The 17,394-nt window shown below is 44.4% G+C and overlaps 1 protein-coding gene across 4 annotated transcripts in view; it reads left to right on the forward strand.

Annotated features, from left to right (window-relative positions):
* LOC144111189 (cholecystokinin receptor type A-like) overlaps window positions 1–16,712 on the forward strand; it is a 156,094-nt gene extending 139,382 nt beyond the window's left edge. For all 4 annotated transcript variants that reach the window (XM_077644375.1, XM_077644374.1, XM_077644376.1 and 1 more), the window contains 5 exons: window positions 8,434–10,315; window positions 11,046–11,169; window positions 12,107–12,327; window positions 13,143–13,278; window positions 13,775–16,712. In XM_077644375.1, coding sequence (XP_077500501.1) covers window positions 9,783–10,315; window positions 11,046–11,169; window positions 12,107–12,327; window positions 13,143–13,278; window positions 13,775–14,176 — 1,416 coding nt within the window. In that variant the 5' untranslated portion in view covers window positions 8,434–9,782 and the 3' untranslated portion in view covers window positions 14,177–16,712. The remainder of the gene's footprint in view (window positions 1–8,433; window positions 10,316–11,045; window positions 11,170–12,106; window positions 12,328–13,142; window positions 13,279–13,774) is intronic.
* The last annotated feature ends 682 nt before the right edge of the window (window positions 16,713–17,394 follow it).

The following is a 17,394-nucleotide window of genomic DNA, read 5'->3' on the forward strand; positions in this document are numbered from 1 at the left end:
TGTTTCCATCGAACACTGAAGGCTGCCATAGAAAACAAGTGCGGAACGCTTTTGACATTAGAAGAAACATTATTAGAAAAAAGATTGCAAGAATGCAGTAGAATTATCGGCGGATATATTGAATCATATAGTGAAATCTTTCATTATAATAAAAAAAACTGAGTTCATAAACGGTTTCCCGGTCAAAATGTTTTTTTCTAGAATATTTGGGTATGCGTCGGTGGCAGATCTGCTTTATTCACGTAAAATCGGTTATTCGATTACGAACGCTACATCTTTAATAACTCAATATCCACATCCTTATTTCGACAGACCCATAAGAGTTGCGGTTTAAAGATGTAGTGGTGGACGGTATCTCTCTGCAGAGCAATTGAAAGTGGCTGAATCTTAAAAGCAAGTGCCTGAATATTGGCTGATATGACCTGAACGTGTAACCTTCCCGAGTCATTGCTACAGTAACGACAAGTAATGGCTTTGTAGTGTCGGAGTATCAAGCCAATTACACCGACAAGAACTCTTGCTGAAATGACCCGCCGCGGTGGCTCAGTGGTTAGGGCGCTCGACTACTGATCCGGAGTTCCCGGGCTCGAACCCGACCGCGGCGGCTGCGTTTTTATGGAGGAAAAACGCTAAGGCACCCGTGTGCTGTGCGATGCCAGTGCACGTTAAAGATCCCCAGGTGGTCGAAATTATTCTGGAGCCCTGCACTACGGCGCCTATTACTTCCTTTCTTCTTTCACTCCCTCCTTTATCCCTTTCCTTACGGCTCGGTTCAGGTGTCCAACGATATATGAGACAGATACTGCGCCATTCTCTTTCCCCTCCAAAAAACCAATTATTATGAAGTGTCGAAGATGCCCATTAAATAAAGACCATACCCATCTTTTCAATGCTGAACGCCGTGTAACGTTATTTCACATTGCACTCGCAAGGGATGGTAGCCGAGCCAGTTGGTAGCCGGTTGTCGCGCTGCTGTTGTCTTTAAAGGAAAGAGATCGTTATCTGCAGGAAAGAGATGTCGAGAGTATTGTTTAAAGCTTCTTCTCTTATTCCAAATATGAGAAGCTGAAACGTTTTGAGCACCTTGAACCGCCGTCAAACTTCCGGCTTTCGTGCATTAAGTTTTCATTGGCGCGTTTATTTCCCCACATTTTCTGCAAAAGGTATTTGTATGTTCGCAAACTAGCGTTCATTCTCCTCTAGTACTGTCATACTGACGCTGTTGTTTTCACTCGTTGATGAGCTACCGGACATGATGACTGATTTTCTCTGCTGCTACGACAAGAAAACGTTGATTGAATGGACTAATGTAAAAAGGCACTCCAGTGACTGGATGATTACTTTTAAGAATAATGGCAAAAATGTTTAACCTGCAGCCTTGCAAATCTGCGTTTATGGAAAGCCGCGCCAGTCATCTTTTGGAGTCGTCGTGAGGACAGCATGCTTAAGCTACAGCCTGAGCAGTAATTTTGCCGTGAGTCTTAATGCTACCTAACTCTCGTGGTTTAGAGGAAAAATAAAAGCAGAATCTCATTAAACGCTTGTATTAATCACAAATATCTGCCTCAATCTGAGAAGTTTCCTATGAGAAAATATCACTCGGGGATCATTTTTTCGGACAAAGAAAAAGAAATTTACTGGAAAATAGCACACCATCAACCGTCCGCCTAAGAGACACCCGCCAATCTGCCTTGTTTTCCCAAGTACGTGCTCCTGAACGTGTTCTTGTGACAACTGGTTTTTCTCGGTAACATTACCTTCGCTATCGACCTGAAACGTATTTAGGCATTCTTTTTGGTGTGACCATATAGAAAACAAACTATATTGACTTTATATTTTTAGTCAGCCCCAAAAGAAGGATATAATCCAGTTCTACATGAAATATACCAATACGTTTGGAGAAAGAACAACCCGTAGGAATGTAACTCGAGCACGGTGTGCCAGGCTAACGAGAAACGCTTAACACTCTTGAGACCAGAGGAGCGACGGACACCCTGTAGCCGTTAGATTTGGCTGGGTGGACTCATGTGAAGCGTTGTAAGTTAACGGAGTGGCGGCAGTCAGCTAAATGACATTGCAGAAGAAAAGTGATGCCTAACATCGTTAAACCACCAATTTGTTGACAGGTTCACTGCATTGTGAACAAGTAACGGCAAAATAAAAACTGTTGATGGCATCACATGTTGTGTTGCGACGAATTCTATCGGTCTTTTACGGTTACATAATTACAGATCGACAGGTAGCTTTCGTTGAAAACATCCGACATCTCAAATATTAGAATTTCTGTATAAAGCTTTATCAACATCATGGAGAAGATTATGAAAGGTGAGAGATGTCAGGACATCTGGCACTGATGTATAAATTGGAGAGTGATCAGTGATTGGGCGAATAATCGAGTACGAACACTCCATATGATTGAAGAAAACACGCGGTTCGGAACCCTTCTATGCCCGCCGAAGCAGAACCTGTAATCCATCTCCAAATATACCGAGGCAGTCCATAGAAAACCGATCTAATGAGAGTAAACGGTTACTTTTACTTTATAAAATGAGGGATTTGCTCAGTGCGGTTACGTTTAAAATTACGTGATGCACTTTGGCACTTTTGTAACGGAATTTAACGTAGGTGGTGAACAAATATACGTTACACATGTATAATACAAGAATTTGTCTCGGCGCTAGAATCCTTTTATAATGTCTGACAACCAACTAGCCCCACAGCAAACTTTCAAAGCATAAGTCGTCAGCTTGCGAACTTAAGTGTCCGCGAAGTAAGAGCTCTGCTGCCTCTCCGTTAGCGTGATGACCTCCAGAAAGGTGCTACATCACGCGAACAAGGCTAGTGCGTTCCGCTCCTAAATAATTGACAGGATAGAGCTAATGAGCCGCCCAGCACTGCCCAGCCGTTTAACTTGCACTCCAGTCACTGAGGTGTAATTGAAAGGAGCTGAAATTGCCGTGTAATTAGCCTCGCTCCGTAAGCCTGGTTATATTTATGGGGTGCAGCGGCCGTAAAATGGAATTAAAGTACGGCAAATTAAGTTTGGACGCAGTATGAAACGAGAAAGAAGAAAGGAGGCCATTGAGCAGTGTATAAAGTAGTTAGCCCTGAAGGGCTCTAAACGAGTTTTCAAGGCAATATTGTTTCGTGGGAATGGCATTTAGGCGTGCAAATTGCCTGTAACGGTGTCCTGTATTTTTACGGAGTTGAAAACCCACTTACGAAGCACTGTGTGTGGGTGTGGGTGTTCACTCGCCCTTTCACGCAAAACGTACTCACGCACACAAAGATACGCGAAATGTTAATATAGTGTTTTATATGCATAGATTTCGTTGACGGTCTTCAGATACTTCCAAAATGTATTTTTGTTTAGTTTAAAGAGTTTTATTCTGTGCATCACTGCCACCACTGACAGCGAAAAGGAAATATGTAAGGCGTAACTTGCACGCTGATAAACGTTTTACCAAGTACCAATAGTTGCCTCATTAACACAGACGCTTATTGATGGACAATAACGTTACTGATCATAGTATTTATTCTTTCAAAATACAATAGCCGTTAGGGTTAGCAGGAGAAGCAATTTGGGTTTTTAGCAAACGCTAAAATCAACCCGCGGTGCAGAGGACCCGATGTGGTCACTCATTCAAGTCGGCGTAAAGTCGGGGAGTTGCCGACATTGTACTCCAGCACGAGGCTGTACGTTGATTTCGCAGCTTGTGCCGTGCTTAGCCCGCCGAGCTGATTCTGGTGGCTGGTCTAAATAAACAAATCCTCGCAATTGAAATTAGATATGTCTTTTTCGCCCGGTTGGCACCGCTTAACGGGAGGACGAATATATTTTCACAGTGGCAATGTTTCCTTCAAATATCGAAGTTGACACTCTCGCCTCTCCTTAAGCGAAGGAGTACGTTACTCAGCTTCTCATCTACTCGCCTTTTACAAAGTTTTATTTCAGTCTTTCTTCCAGACTGACACATTTTGTGACTTCTAGTTCATCTTATATGACTGCAGCACATTATGTTCAGTATTTCAAAGTGTGCTTTGTGCTGTTTCTCCCCGATTAAAAAAATGTCTGTGTAAATGAACGAGTATTTATTTTGAAGTGTGCTTTTTTTCCTCTACGTGTGCTTGATTCGTTTTACTGAACTGATTTTTTTTGCCATAATTTCGTCGCCAAACGCGTTCGGTTAAAATCTCTGTAATGAAATGTATACTACGCCTTTTTCTTGTGATATTCGCCGAGCAAAAATTGTCCCATGCGAGAGCTATTGGTATTATAAATGAACGTCAAGATTAATAGATATTAAATTAATAAATAAATAATTTTTTGAATCAAAAAGCAATAACAATGTCAAGCGCTTATGAGATCATTGCGGTTCTTTTTTGCGGGGAGAAAATGTTTTCTTTTGGGCAAAATGCTTGAACAAATGGGTATTTCACCCCCATCTTGTGAGGTCTGAACTACATTGCAGACTTTGCAGCATTACAGCTACACGGGCCAACAAGCAACCCGGGGCTACTCGCACTTAAGACAATGTGTGTGAATCTTTAAACTTAATATCTAGCCGAAAGCTCTGAAGATCTAGAGCGTTAAAAAAGCTGTCCGACCTCTTTAATCTGTCTTTCTTCCCCAACCCCTCAAAAGCTAGTGACAGTCAGAATACAACCGAAAACTCACAGTGGAGCGAATGGCCTATCTTAGCAGGGTGCAGAGGATGCCTTATCCCTACACTGTGACGTTAAGTCTGCCTAGAGTGCTCGTTTAAAATGTGGCAGCTTGGAGCCTCCGTTGGCAACGCTGATTCTGATAACCGATGAGACAGCAACACGGCCGTTTCTCTAGGGAGTAAACAATGCAGAAGTCATCTGCTTACAGGGCGAACAGCAGCATTTCGTTGTTAGCTGATCGCCCCAGCTTAAGGCTGGAACGTGGCCAAGAAGCGGAATGTGGCGCTATATACCACGGAAGTGGAGAATGACGCCCCGCAGATGCCTTGCATTCCTTACTGGCCACTACATGTCCGATTTCCTGCCTCACGGGTGAAAAACACCCTTGTGCTTCGATACCACTGGTAATTGCGGTCACCATGGCAACAAGAAAGAGGATCGCACACACATACTTTGTCTCCAACTCTTGTTGCTCAGATATCCAATAGTCCTAAACGTTATACAAGCCTGACAGTAGATACAGTAGCAGGCAACGCGAAACTCCCTGTTTGTCACGAAAAAAGAGAAAAAGCTGATGAGATTCCAGAGCACAGGGGTCAGTGGAATGCTTCTTTCGGAGGAGATAAGCGTCATCTACTGCACACCTTTCTCTCTTTTTACTTCCGGAAAAGCGAATTCATGTTTAGAGTGCACGATGTTGTGAGGAAACAACACTGAAAAAAAATCTTCAAAAGCAAGTGAAGACTTCATGATTGGTTGAGTATTTAATTTAAGGAACTGAGTAACGGTAGTTTGGTGTTGGCATTTACATCTGCATCAGGCTCTAATTATGCTGGTATTGTTCCTAACGAGTACATCAAGGTCGAATACCAGCGCCATAGATCATGTCTTGGTCACTTCTCAACATGTCATTATTCTACAAATATCCGATCAGCTCTCACCTCTATTAAGTCTCATTTGGAATTCACTACTAACTGACTAGAATTAACTGATTACAACTTCTTGAAAAAAAAGAATGAGGGCTTCGTATTTCAAAGATAAAGTATGTGGTTCTGCTTCTGAAATCTACTTGTTTTGTTCTTTAGGGCACTTCTATCACATTGTCTTCACGCATGCTTGAAATGCTTGCATCGGTCAGTTATTCTCAATGATAGTGCGAAATTTTGCTGCCTGAATTTTTTTCTTAATGAAATAACTGCCCCCCTCTCTTATCATGAGCACGAGCAAAATTGGGTGGAACATTTGATCTTTAAATCACATCGTTGAAATGTCCCGACAAAATATCGTGTTTTTTTTTCGGGAGACCAAAGAAAAAAGAAGGAAGTCGCTTCATGTCACGAACAGTCGTTTACAGTAGGAGGAATTTTTAGAAGCTGCTTACAGTAATGAATGCAGCTGTACATCCTGTTCATTTATCTTCCCCACAACCCCTGATAAGCGTAACTGCACCCGTTGTAAGCAAAACATAGTGTTCAAAGAATTCTTACCCACAAGCAGAGTCCCGTTATTCGAGCTCTTAAGAAACATTCATAGACACGAATTCATTGTCTGATGCGGCCAGCAGCGGTGCTACTTATATGCCGCTGTAGCGAACATCCCCCTTTGCGCTAGAGTGGAACATCCGGTACATGATTGTAAGCGCAGGACCACTTACGTCTCGGCTTTTTCGCAGCACCCTTTCCATATGAGTGCATTTGCAGAGGAAGGGAACGTCATGAAAAGAGGAAAACTTACTCTCCGTCCCTTCTGAATTTTCGTAGAGTGCGCACCGCTCTAACCGACACCGTAACCTCTTCTGTGAGATCCCTCGGCCACGTCGACTTAGGTACTGTTACATGCTAGGGTCGTTGGTCATTTTCGCGTCCTGGACCGTTATTACAGTACGATGGTGTTTTGTTTTCGGCTCGCGACCTTTGAGCACAAACAGCGCTTGTCCTTCATTCCAAGCCATTTTCTAGGCAAACATTTTTTAGCGGAAACCGTTCACCAACGCAATTTTTTTAGTTTACTATAATATTTCACTATAACAGTCAATATATCCGCAGAACACCCACTAGCAGTCTTGTAATTTTTTTATTCACGTTTTTGGTATCGTCAAAAGCGTTCCCCATTGGTTTTCTAAGGCAGTTTTGACTCCTCGATGCGATCGATGGGAACAGTTTAAGAAAAAAGATATTGCTAGATATCAGAACAATGGACCACTACTTGCAATATTTCGATAAAGACTCTTACAATTTTTCTATTTTCAAAATTTTTGCCTGTGAAAGCAGGACTTGTGTTTCTTCCTCTTTCGTCCACGTCTTTTGCGATGCTACCCTCAAGAATCTGTTACCGACTCGCCTGTTTAGCAATTGTATTGACTTTTGAAATGTCTTGCAATGCTTGGAAACGATTGCGATTTAGAGTTAAATTCCTCCCCCGGACGCTTTTCAGTCGGCGTCGTATGAGAACCAAATACAATTTGGTCAATGCTTTTATTTCGATTTTGTGTTCGGTACATAGAAGAACCAGTGCACCATGATACCTGGATATGCAAGTGTATGCTACTTGAGTCACTGTTGCGTGTGTTTGATAGCATGGAAATAAGGACCCTTGTGCTTTATGAGTTGTTTTTCCTTGATTAGAAAAACTTTAAACGACCTCTTGGAATTAGAGTAAATACAGTTTTAAAGTAGACTGTACATGCATTTATTTCTTTGTACCTGGCAGCTGTGCTGCGCAGTGAAGGATATCTCAACTGCACAACTTCACAAGGATGCTGAACTGGGCAAGTTAGAGAGGAAGCATGGTTTTAATAAAAAGCGTGAAAAAAGAACGGGACGGAAGCAAGAGAACACGAACAAGCGCTCTCTTTTTCTCAAAACTGAATTTATTACCAGGAAGTGCAAAGACAAAATAGCAAAGAACACATGAAAAAGTATGAAGACAAGAGGGGCGACTGAAAAAAGCAAGTCAGAGAAACTAACACTTCAAAGAAGGGAAACAAGGGTTTGAAATTGCGATTAGGTCACTGCTTAATCCAGGAAAGTAATCTCATTCTTAGTCAGTGCGATTAAAGCATCGCTTACGCAATCGTCTCCTCGTTTTACGATGCAGAAAGCTCCCTTGTTTCTGCCCCATTCTTTCGCGCTGATTTGTTCCAAATATGCACAACTTGAGCCCAACGAACGCATGTCGTGAATTTCAATTTTAATTTCAATTATATTTATTTATTTGCCATCATGGCACAAGTGACGGCGGGAGCCCGGAGTAAAATCTGTCGTTTGACAGCTTGACAAGGTCACGGGCCACCACTTTGGCAGCAATGCAGTAGCCTGGCACGTTCACATAAATGCAAAGTGCATCGCATGTACATTTCAAGACAATAAAAAACAACCACACAAGCAAAAGCAACAGAGAGAATAAGGCTCTTTAGAGTTTGTAACAATTACCACACCAACCAGTACACCGTGAATACAAGTGCGAAGAAGCTCACAATCTTTGCGAGTTAAAAAAAGAACAAGTAGGTTAAACAAGCGACAAAAGAATAGATTGAAAATAAATGAAAAAAGTGCTCTAACAGGTCGCGGCGTGGAGCGTTTTCAAAAAAAATATTGTTTTCTGCTAGGTTGTTAGGAATTCGGAGTAGTTTATTTTTTAATGTTTGATCCCCATACGAAGTTCCGCAAGTTTTCACGCTCGACCTCTCAATCGACATGAAGTGCGAATAAATCCAGTGACGACAGTTTGAACTCAATTTCCTGCTGTCTGTTCGTTTATGCACAGGTTCTTCATAAAGAGAAGACCGGAAATCGAAGCGACGCGTAAGGATTCGAGAGGCCTGCTCCAGACGGCTCCTCTTCATCACTGCTCGACGACGTCGTAAAAGACGCAGGCAGCAAGATAGCCAACTGAGTGGAACGTGACACCAAGTGAGGCGGACGCAGCCGAAGTAGACCGGCACTTCATCAGACTGACGACAGTCTATAGTCTGCGCCGCAAAAGAAGAGCTGCTCCTCAAACGACACTGCGAAGACATCCGCTTCGGACTTAACGGCTTACTTCCAAGGACCGCTTGAGTGCGTGCGCGTGCTTATGATAGCGTTAGCTGGAAGTTGAGGAGCTTGATTTGAAAACTTTTCAAAATAGTTTGAACGACTTGACGGAAAGTTCTGAGGAGAAAAAGAGCAGTTCTTTGTTGTTTAGTAGTTGAAGTGGCTGCAGTTAACTGCATATCAATCAAACGGGCTTTCCCCGGCATAGACCAGTGCGCGTGTGATTAAATAAGAACGTCGGGAGGAGCGCATTCATCACAGATCACTCTCATTTGCTTCTTCCGGGATTCGAATAGTCTAAGTAAGAAAAGGGGGTTACTGAAAAACTAAGGTAATAAACGAAAGAATTGGTACTTCCTGCATTCGTCTCAATATACAATGCGACGAGTAAAAATTTTCAAGGGCCTCGTGTTCCATCATACTGACAGGTTGTACCGATCATACCGGTAGCTAGTAGATATCAGACACTATCGAACTTCTAAAGGAAGCAATCGGTGTTCCTAAACGCTGATTACGAACCGGACAGCTTAGCGCCTATATGTAGAATGGGTTCGAAACGGCCCACACTAGTTCGCTAAGGGTGGAAAGCTGGCCTAGTTGGTCTCATAATTCTCCACCAGTTTCAATGTTACACTGGAATATTAAATAACGAGAGGCGTGTCTCAAGTATCGCACCTTTTTATGTACAAGCGGAGAGCATACAGGAGTGCTCGATACTAGTAGTACCAAGCAACCGTTAATGGCCAACTTGCGTCCCCATAAAGTCACTCACGTGTAGATTCCTGCAAGACACTTTTTTCCAGTTCAAGTGGACAGTTGAGAGAAAAGGCTGCAAGAGCAGTTAGCCTATTTAGTATATCCAATAAAGGCAGCCTCGCTCTGCGATTGCTTTCAAGAGTTCTGCCGTTTAATAAGGAATCATTTACTGATAAGGGATCAGTCAACGTCTCGAATATATCAACCACGATTTGCTCAATAGGCGGCTTGCAGTGTTGGCGAACAACACTTGTAGGCAGTAGAAGCAGGCTCACCCAAACCTAAGTACTTTGCTGAGAGCTGATAAACCAAACGCGATTTCGAATGTTTGTTCCGTGGCCGCCATCCACCATGGAAGCCCCCGTAACCGAGGACTGTTTCACCCTGAACGACACGGCAATCGTCACAGACTGCGAGGGACTCGGTCTCAACGCCACCTGGAGGACGCCTTCGCCGGAAGGTACCGGGCAATGGAACCTTAGTTCCCCCCAGTTACCGCCCGACCACGTGTACTTCGAATACCCCGAGGAGATGCTAGTGCCGTGGGTGATGAACGAGTATTTCTTCTTCATCGTGGTGACATACTTGGTGACGTTCGCGATCGGTGTCAGTGGCAACCTGGTGGTGATCTCGGTGATGGCTGGTGACAAGACTTCAAGGAACGTCACCAGTGTTTTCCTGGTGAGCCTGGCCGTGTCAGACCTGCTGCTTCTGACGATCTGCGCGCCGCTAGACGTCGCTCATTACTTCGTGGTTCGGTGGGACGCCACCGGCACGGTGTGCAAGCTCGCTGCGTACGCCGAGACGGTGTCGGCGTTCGCCTCAGTCCTCAACATGGTCGCTGTCACGCTTGAAAGGTAAGTGGCTTGGTTTTGAACACTCGTGTGAAGGAAGCCAACAGACATCATAATCAAGTTGCTAAGGAAAATGTTTTCGTTATTTTTACATTGTCTAGGCTTAATCTTTGGGATAACACCAGCGTAATTATTTTATCGCTCGAGATATTTAGCTAAGAAAAAGGCTGAGCATGGAGCGACTTCTCGATAGTAATGCGGTTCGACAGTTGCGCATGCACATTGGGCTTGCCTAAAATTTCGTATCCCAGCTTGCATTTATGTTTAGCATAGACAGACAGAAGAATAGTGTCTTGGCTGCAATCTCAGTAGTTAAAGACCAAGATTAGCCCCCAAACTAGCAAGGGCAAATGCATGGGAAATGAAATTAAAAGGTTACTTTCTAGCTGAACGGTCTATTGAGCATTTACTTCCATTCTTGCGGGTATATGAGAAAATAATCTTTAGCACAGTGGTATGCCTCACGTAAGAAGGTATTCATTGTAACTCTTTATTATATGATGCACAATATGGCAACTGACGTTGCATGACATGCGTATTATGTAAACATTCAATGATGTTATAGCCTTGAGCTGATTATACCCTTCTTAAGATTATGCCTTCGCAAAGGTGCAGCAGATCGCATAAGATCAGAAAGTTGCTCATTAACGCGTACCAGATTAGTGTATTGCCTTAGCCAGAAAAGCAAATGAATGAAAAACATCTAGTACATTGCATTTTCGCCCACCCACAGGTTTGTGGTGATCGTGTTCCCCATCCATTCCCGCACCGTGTGCACCATGAGCAACTGCAAGCGGCTCATGTGGGGCGTCTGGCTTGTCTCCCTAGTCGTCGCCTTGCCCATGCTTTTTGTCAAGGTAAGCCGCAGTAGAAGCGTGTTTTTCTTTAAAATGTCGCAATAAAATGCAGGCTTGTTGTAAGCATGTCCTTCACATTTACTACCACCTAGGCCGTGCACTATTCAGCACCGTACCTTGACGCTATAGCGGTTACCGGCAGTAGCCGCTCAGACAGATAAACGCTGTTAGGTCGGTAGGAGGCTTGCCTAGAGCACTGTAGCCGTGTGCCAAGGAGCAAATAAAGCAAAATTATAGCCCCCCCCCCCCCCCGCCCATCTGTTCAGAGCTGTAGGTGGCGGTGGCTTATCTAAAACAATGATCTAGAGGGACGTTTAACAGCCGTTTATAGCATTAACTCCGTCATTTTGAGAAACGATAATTTCTTCCTGCCAGAGTATGTTTAATCCTATAACCACTACTGGAGTGCTAGGTTTCCTGCAATACAAATTTTTCAGTCGCGACCGCCCTATGTTTGTCGAGAAAAAAGCGGCCGACATTAAAGAAAACGTCTGCCTCGAAGACATACTTTTTCGAAATATATAATAATAATAATTCTTTATAGAAGAAAGAATTCATGCAGTCTCTTTAATCCTAATTTTCTGTAAAACAGGCAATGTTAGTGCTTTGGAAGTTACTTCCACATTCCGCGTTATTATGGAGTGTGCTAAAAAAACCCAGCTCAATCGTGTCTTTCTAATTCCAGCGGCATCGCGAAAGCTATCCTGAATGAATGCAAGTGTAGAACTATGGAATACATATGAACGAAGCACAGGAAACGACAGATCCTAGCACCCCTAAAAATGTGCGGCCAAACCGCCAAAATACTCGTATTTTGAGACTGCTTATAGGCTCAATAAGATTATTAAACCATACATTGTTACCTTTGACCACGCAGTATGCTGCCTAGAGACAAAACCCTTGCATTATCGGTATTATCTTTTGTTCCAACATGCAGAATGTCATCCAAACGACGTTCACAAACCTGCGCGTGAACGTGACCATCTACAGCTGTAAAGACGAGCACGACTGGCAGGGCCAGTCAGTGTCCTGGTACCGCCTGGTCACTCTCTTTGCCCTTCCTTCGGTGGTTATGATCGTGTGCTACTCCTGGGTGATCCTGGAGCTTTGGGTCAGCACCAAGACCATGGACCAACTGACTCAGTCCGCCAAATTCAGGTATTCGGATTACTGATATGTCTATCCAATGATGCGGGGACTGCGCCTAAATTGAAATATAGCTGCAGCACGGCGGTCAATTGATACTTATAGAGTATCGTGACGGGGTATCCGTTACCGTGATCCGCTTCCGCATGCAGTCAGTGCGCATGCGCTGATTAGTCTCGACGCAGCAGGCGTACGCGCAGCTTGTCGGCACCTGGCGTCATATGGCATCCTTACGGCGATCTGAGCATGCACAGCGGCGGGTCGCAGAACCACATCGCCGTAAAAGATCATGCTATGCTCTAAGCCTCGCATACAGAAAGGCGCGTTAATAGACGTGGCACTCCCCTTGCAACACCTCCACATTTTCTGCACTTATGGCTCCTACTTAGGTGCACTGCAATATGCTAAAAAAAGATGTGTATTTAATAGGATATAACACTTAAACTGCCGGCCACCTGGAGCGGCTGAAGTGACCTACAGATATCACCATCTTCGTGAAAGTAGTCTTCTCCCTCTCTCTCTCTCTCTCTCTCTCTCTCTCTCTCGAGCTTTGGTAATTTGCAGGTGCCGTCTCGAATTTAAGAATAGTCACCGAGTTCAATAATTCCCTAAAGTCCATCAAATAAAGAGCATGGACCAGAGAGACTGGGCAGCTGTACTTGTTTGTAGAGAGCAATGATTTGATTGGTGTGATTAATGACTGAAATACCTAAGTGCCAAATGGCCAGAAGTGAACTATTTCCAAGAAACCCGACCGTTTTTTTTTTCTGAAAATAACATTTTGCGCAAGTTTTGACTCAGCTTTCACATTTTTTTTTTTGCTGCAGTTACCAGTGCCAGGGACCCACGACTCCTAGGCTAGGCTCACTTCCCAGTCCGGCTCCACAGCAACCGAACTGCAGACTGATCCTCCGTGGCCACGCCAACTCGGACATCAGGGACGTAAAAAAGGCTCGCCAACAGGTAGGCTACCTAATAACGCCACGATCCTCCACCCTTGCATTTTAACGTCACACTAATTTTTTGCTTTGTATCGAGTGTCTAGGCTTTATAGGGAATAGATGCGCACATTTCTACCCCGGTGACAGTCAGAAGGCAACTGTCTTGACGCCCCGGTCTTTGGCTGGCTGAAATTTTATTCAGTGCTGTGTTTTGATGCCTTTAACGTAAGTGGCATTTTAGCTGAAAAAATATGAAGCCGAATAACAATAACGACTGTACTGAGGGTGAGTAGTAATAAAAATTTTGGGGCTGCAAAGAATTTGCGCTCGCATAAATTATTTATTCAGCTGCCAAGTCGTGAGACAGAGCATGTCTGATGCGTTTTCAAAGAAAAACGCCTGCTCTCAGAGTACAAACTGAGACAGGGTGCTTATGATGGTGGGGTTCTATAACTTAAAGCTATCGTTCACTCTTACGGAAGCAAATGCGCTCACTAGAACGTTCGCTATTACTGCAGGTCATCAAGATGCTGATCCTCGTGGTGATCTTGTTCCTCCTGTGCTGGGGTCCGCGGCTCGTCATGGAGATCGTCGTAAAGTGCTGTCTCAACGTCTTCAACCACGGCGTGTACGCTGTGCGGGTTCTCTTCTACCTGCTCCCGTTCGTGCATAGCTGCCTGAACCCTATCGTCTACTGCTTCATGTCGAGCAAGTTCCGACGGCGCATGGTGCGATGCTGCCATCGCACCTGCTTTCAGTCGCGCTGCCATGTCAAAACGGCGGCTACCAACAAGCGGTGCTCGTCCAGGAACGGCACCACTCGCCTCGGTTCGACTTACACCTTCACGTCCTATGCCACGTCTACGGTGGCCATACCGTCCTCGATGACACCGCTACCGGGCGACCCGCTCGCCTTGTGACAATCGTCCTGCCCGCCGCAGCACCCGCGCGGCGCTCTGCACTTGAAAGCCGTCGGTGGTGTTGTTAAAGGAGCCAAGAAAAAAGCCGCCCAACAGCACCTTCGCTCTAGAGACACTACCATTGAGGACTTCCTGTAAGCGCCTCGAAGTGTGACTAACCACCCGGGCTGAGGCTGGCTCAGAAACTCCACGGCTTCAAGTATGGATCCATGAGTGTTTCAGTATGTGTGGAGACGCCTCTGTTAGGTGGCCTCATAAAGCGTTCAGTGTGGACTAAACGTTCTTCTGAGTGGCTCGAAGTGAAGGGTACCGGAAGAGGCCGTGGATTGAAAACGTGACAAATCCCCCTTGCAGCGTCTGCCAGGAGTCCTGCATGATTTTTCCAGAGGGCTTTTAGAGGTTTCGTTGTAGAGGTACATTTATCGACTAATCGAACTCCAGAAAGAGCCTTGTTAAAGATCCTACAGGACTCGAAAAATTGATATGTGCATTAAATCATAGTCTCCGTGGAGGTCAAGGGTTCTTAGTTGACATTAAAACCACATAAAAGTGACTATAATGCATTTTGAAGGTGCATTCCAAGTAGTCATCACGCCAGAGTGAAACTAAGCTCCATTCAGGAATGTTCCGAGAAGTGTCTATCCACAAAGGTGTTATCGGTGTGCTTCGCTTTTTTAAAGAAGAAAGAGTAGCGATGGAGCATTTCAAGAGCCAAGCTCTATGATGCAGTGTTTTTCGGGCCATTTCTGTTGTATGACAGCAAACGTCTCCTAAGTGACCCGGCATGAAGCGTTTTCCTGCGTGCTCTGAGGCGTCAGAAAATTGGCGTAGAGCCTGAACGTTGTAGTACGTTTCCCCAAGAAGTCGGCGTCCAGAATGCTGATCATCCGTGATTGCTGTGGCATTCAACGGTCGGCTCGAAATCGCTTTATATCTTTGAAGTTATGACACTCGACGTTTCTTGCCATTGTAAATAGTTGCGCGCCTGATTTCTTTGTGGAACGAAGTGGCGGGCTGACGAGTCTAATGGCATGTTCCACTCGGTACACAACAGCTCTCTTAATCCGTAATGGAGAAAACTCCATCGCCAGTTGCCAGTCTAGATCACCCACTGAAATAGATCTGTTTCGCAGAGCATCCGGATCCCCGATTCGAGCACCCAATAAGTCACTCCAGAAGGAATGGCTAGCGCGCTGTTCATCAGATTATTTCAGAACTGTTGTGAAGCTGTGCAGTGGTGATTCCTATTATATCAGGACTGTACTTTCAAGGAGGTGCTGCTATTTGAAACGTTATCATTGTGGACCCACCGTATTAGAATCTCATGATGCCAAATCAACCTCGAGTGTAGAAGTTTGCTTACGGTAGTTTTCATGCCATTTTACACCTGTTGTCTATGCCCAGCAGGCTGCATGAAGTGTGTGTGCGCGTGCGTGTGTGTGTGTGTGCGCGTGCGCGTGTGCGCGTGCGCGTGTGCGCGTGTGTGCGTGGGTGCGTGCGCGTAGGTGTGCGTGTGTTTGTGCGCGTGTGTGTGTGTGCGCGTGCGTGCGTGCGTATTAGCATCTACATAATACATTCATCAGTTCTTCACGGGCGCCGAAACTGATTTTAATAATGCATATATTAGACATTGAATTTTTGAAGATGTGTCTATGAATTAGCACTTGAGCCTGGGAAAATGCACTGTGAGAATGTCTTGAGTCCAGCGGTTTTAACGGACGTCTTTCTTTGTGTCGTATTTAATCATTTCATAAGCTGGAACGAGTGTTCACAGAAACGAACGCCGTCCTTCACTCGAGGTTGTGCCCCAAAGGCAAACTTTAAATGCGCCAAATGTAAATGACACGGCTGGTGTGCCACACATGACGTTTTTTGAAACCTTTTGAGTGAAAAAAAAGGAAAACTATATACCCCCTCACCTTCCGCCTTTTGTGGTCGACGTTCATTACCCACGCGTGATGGTGCTGTTTATCGGTCAAGGCATCCTGACTATGCTCACTCCTGCGTACCCTGAAAAAATTACGTTGCTGGTCTTAATCCAAATGTTGTAGCCACCTTGAGAGCTCTTTAAAAACACAATTCGTGTTGCCTTCAAAACTCTTCGACTGATGCGCTGTCCATGACTGTGTATTTGGTGCTTAAATCCTTGGTGCCGTTGTTATTGTCAATACGAGTGTACATGCCTCCTTGTATAGCTGAAAAGGATTTGTAACAACAGAGTGCATGAAAACGTGAGGATCGAGCTGAAAAATACATTTTGAAAATAGCAATTTGTTGTGAAGTGACTGTGAACATACCTCCTGCCTGCACTTCAATATGAAAGAAAGGAATAACAGCCCACATTCGTGACCCGAAAAATTTTCATAATATAGCCAGCACTAGTCAGGGGCATGAAGAAAATCTGAGATAATTGGGTGATGCGCTTTGTTGTGTTGTGTCCTTGGTGTTCATCTGTGTCTTGTGTCCTTGCCCTCTCTTGTCTGCGCTCCAAGCAAACAAAAATCAATAAATGAGCACCGCAAAGTACTGTCTGTGACTCACACAATTTCTGCTCCAACTGTTCTCCTCCGCTGGAAGGGTCCCGGTTTCTAAGCCAAGGGGCACCAATCCTGGAGGATGCATTACTCAAACACTTGAACAAGTTTCTATAGGTACGGTATTAATAAGAATTGTAGGAGCACATCACGCAACAATGTTAACGCGCTCTACAAAGACCACAAAATGTTTTCTTTGCTTTCTTTGCTGTTTTGCTCGCCGCTAAAGGCGCAGCGCTAATCGTGTTTTAACGCAATAGCGTTAAGGGTTCCGTTGTGCAGAAATCTGGCATCTTCTGCGGTGCCGTCAGCGAAAAAGCGGGTGTCCCTTCAGCCACCACGTGTCCTTGAGACATCCCGAGAAACGCTTAACTTCTACGCCAAGAGTTGTATGAGGGCTTCCAGCGGTATTTTAAAGTTGAGAATTACCAATTCCCCATATGTGCTACATAACCAATTAACATGTTACTTGGTTGTGTTCAAAAATTGGAACACCGGAACCAAATTTTTTACTTGACTTCAAAAATTTTGTTTCCGCATAAAGTGTGATGATTTGTGATAAGAACGTTAATTTATTACTTATTATTAACTTTATTAAAGGCGTTTAATTATTATTGGTAAAAGGAGATATTTAGGCATTGTCACGGATCTGTGTTTCTGAACCTCTTTTCGCGCAAAAAAAGA

Source organism: Amblyomma americanum, chromosome 11, assembly GCF_052857255.1.
Source record: "Amblyomma americanum isolate KBUSLIRL-KWMA chromosome 11, ASM5285725v1, whole genome shotgun sequence".
In the NCBI taxonomy this organism is placed as follows: domain Eukaryota; kingdom Metazoa; phylum Arthropoda; class Arachnida; order Ixodida; family Ixodidae; genus Amblyomma; species Amblyomma americanum.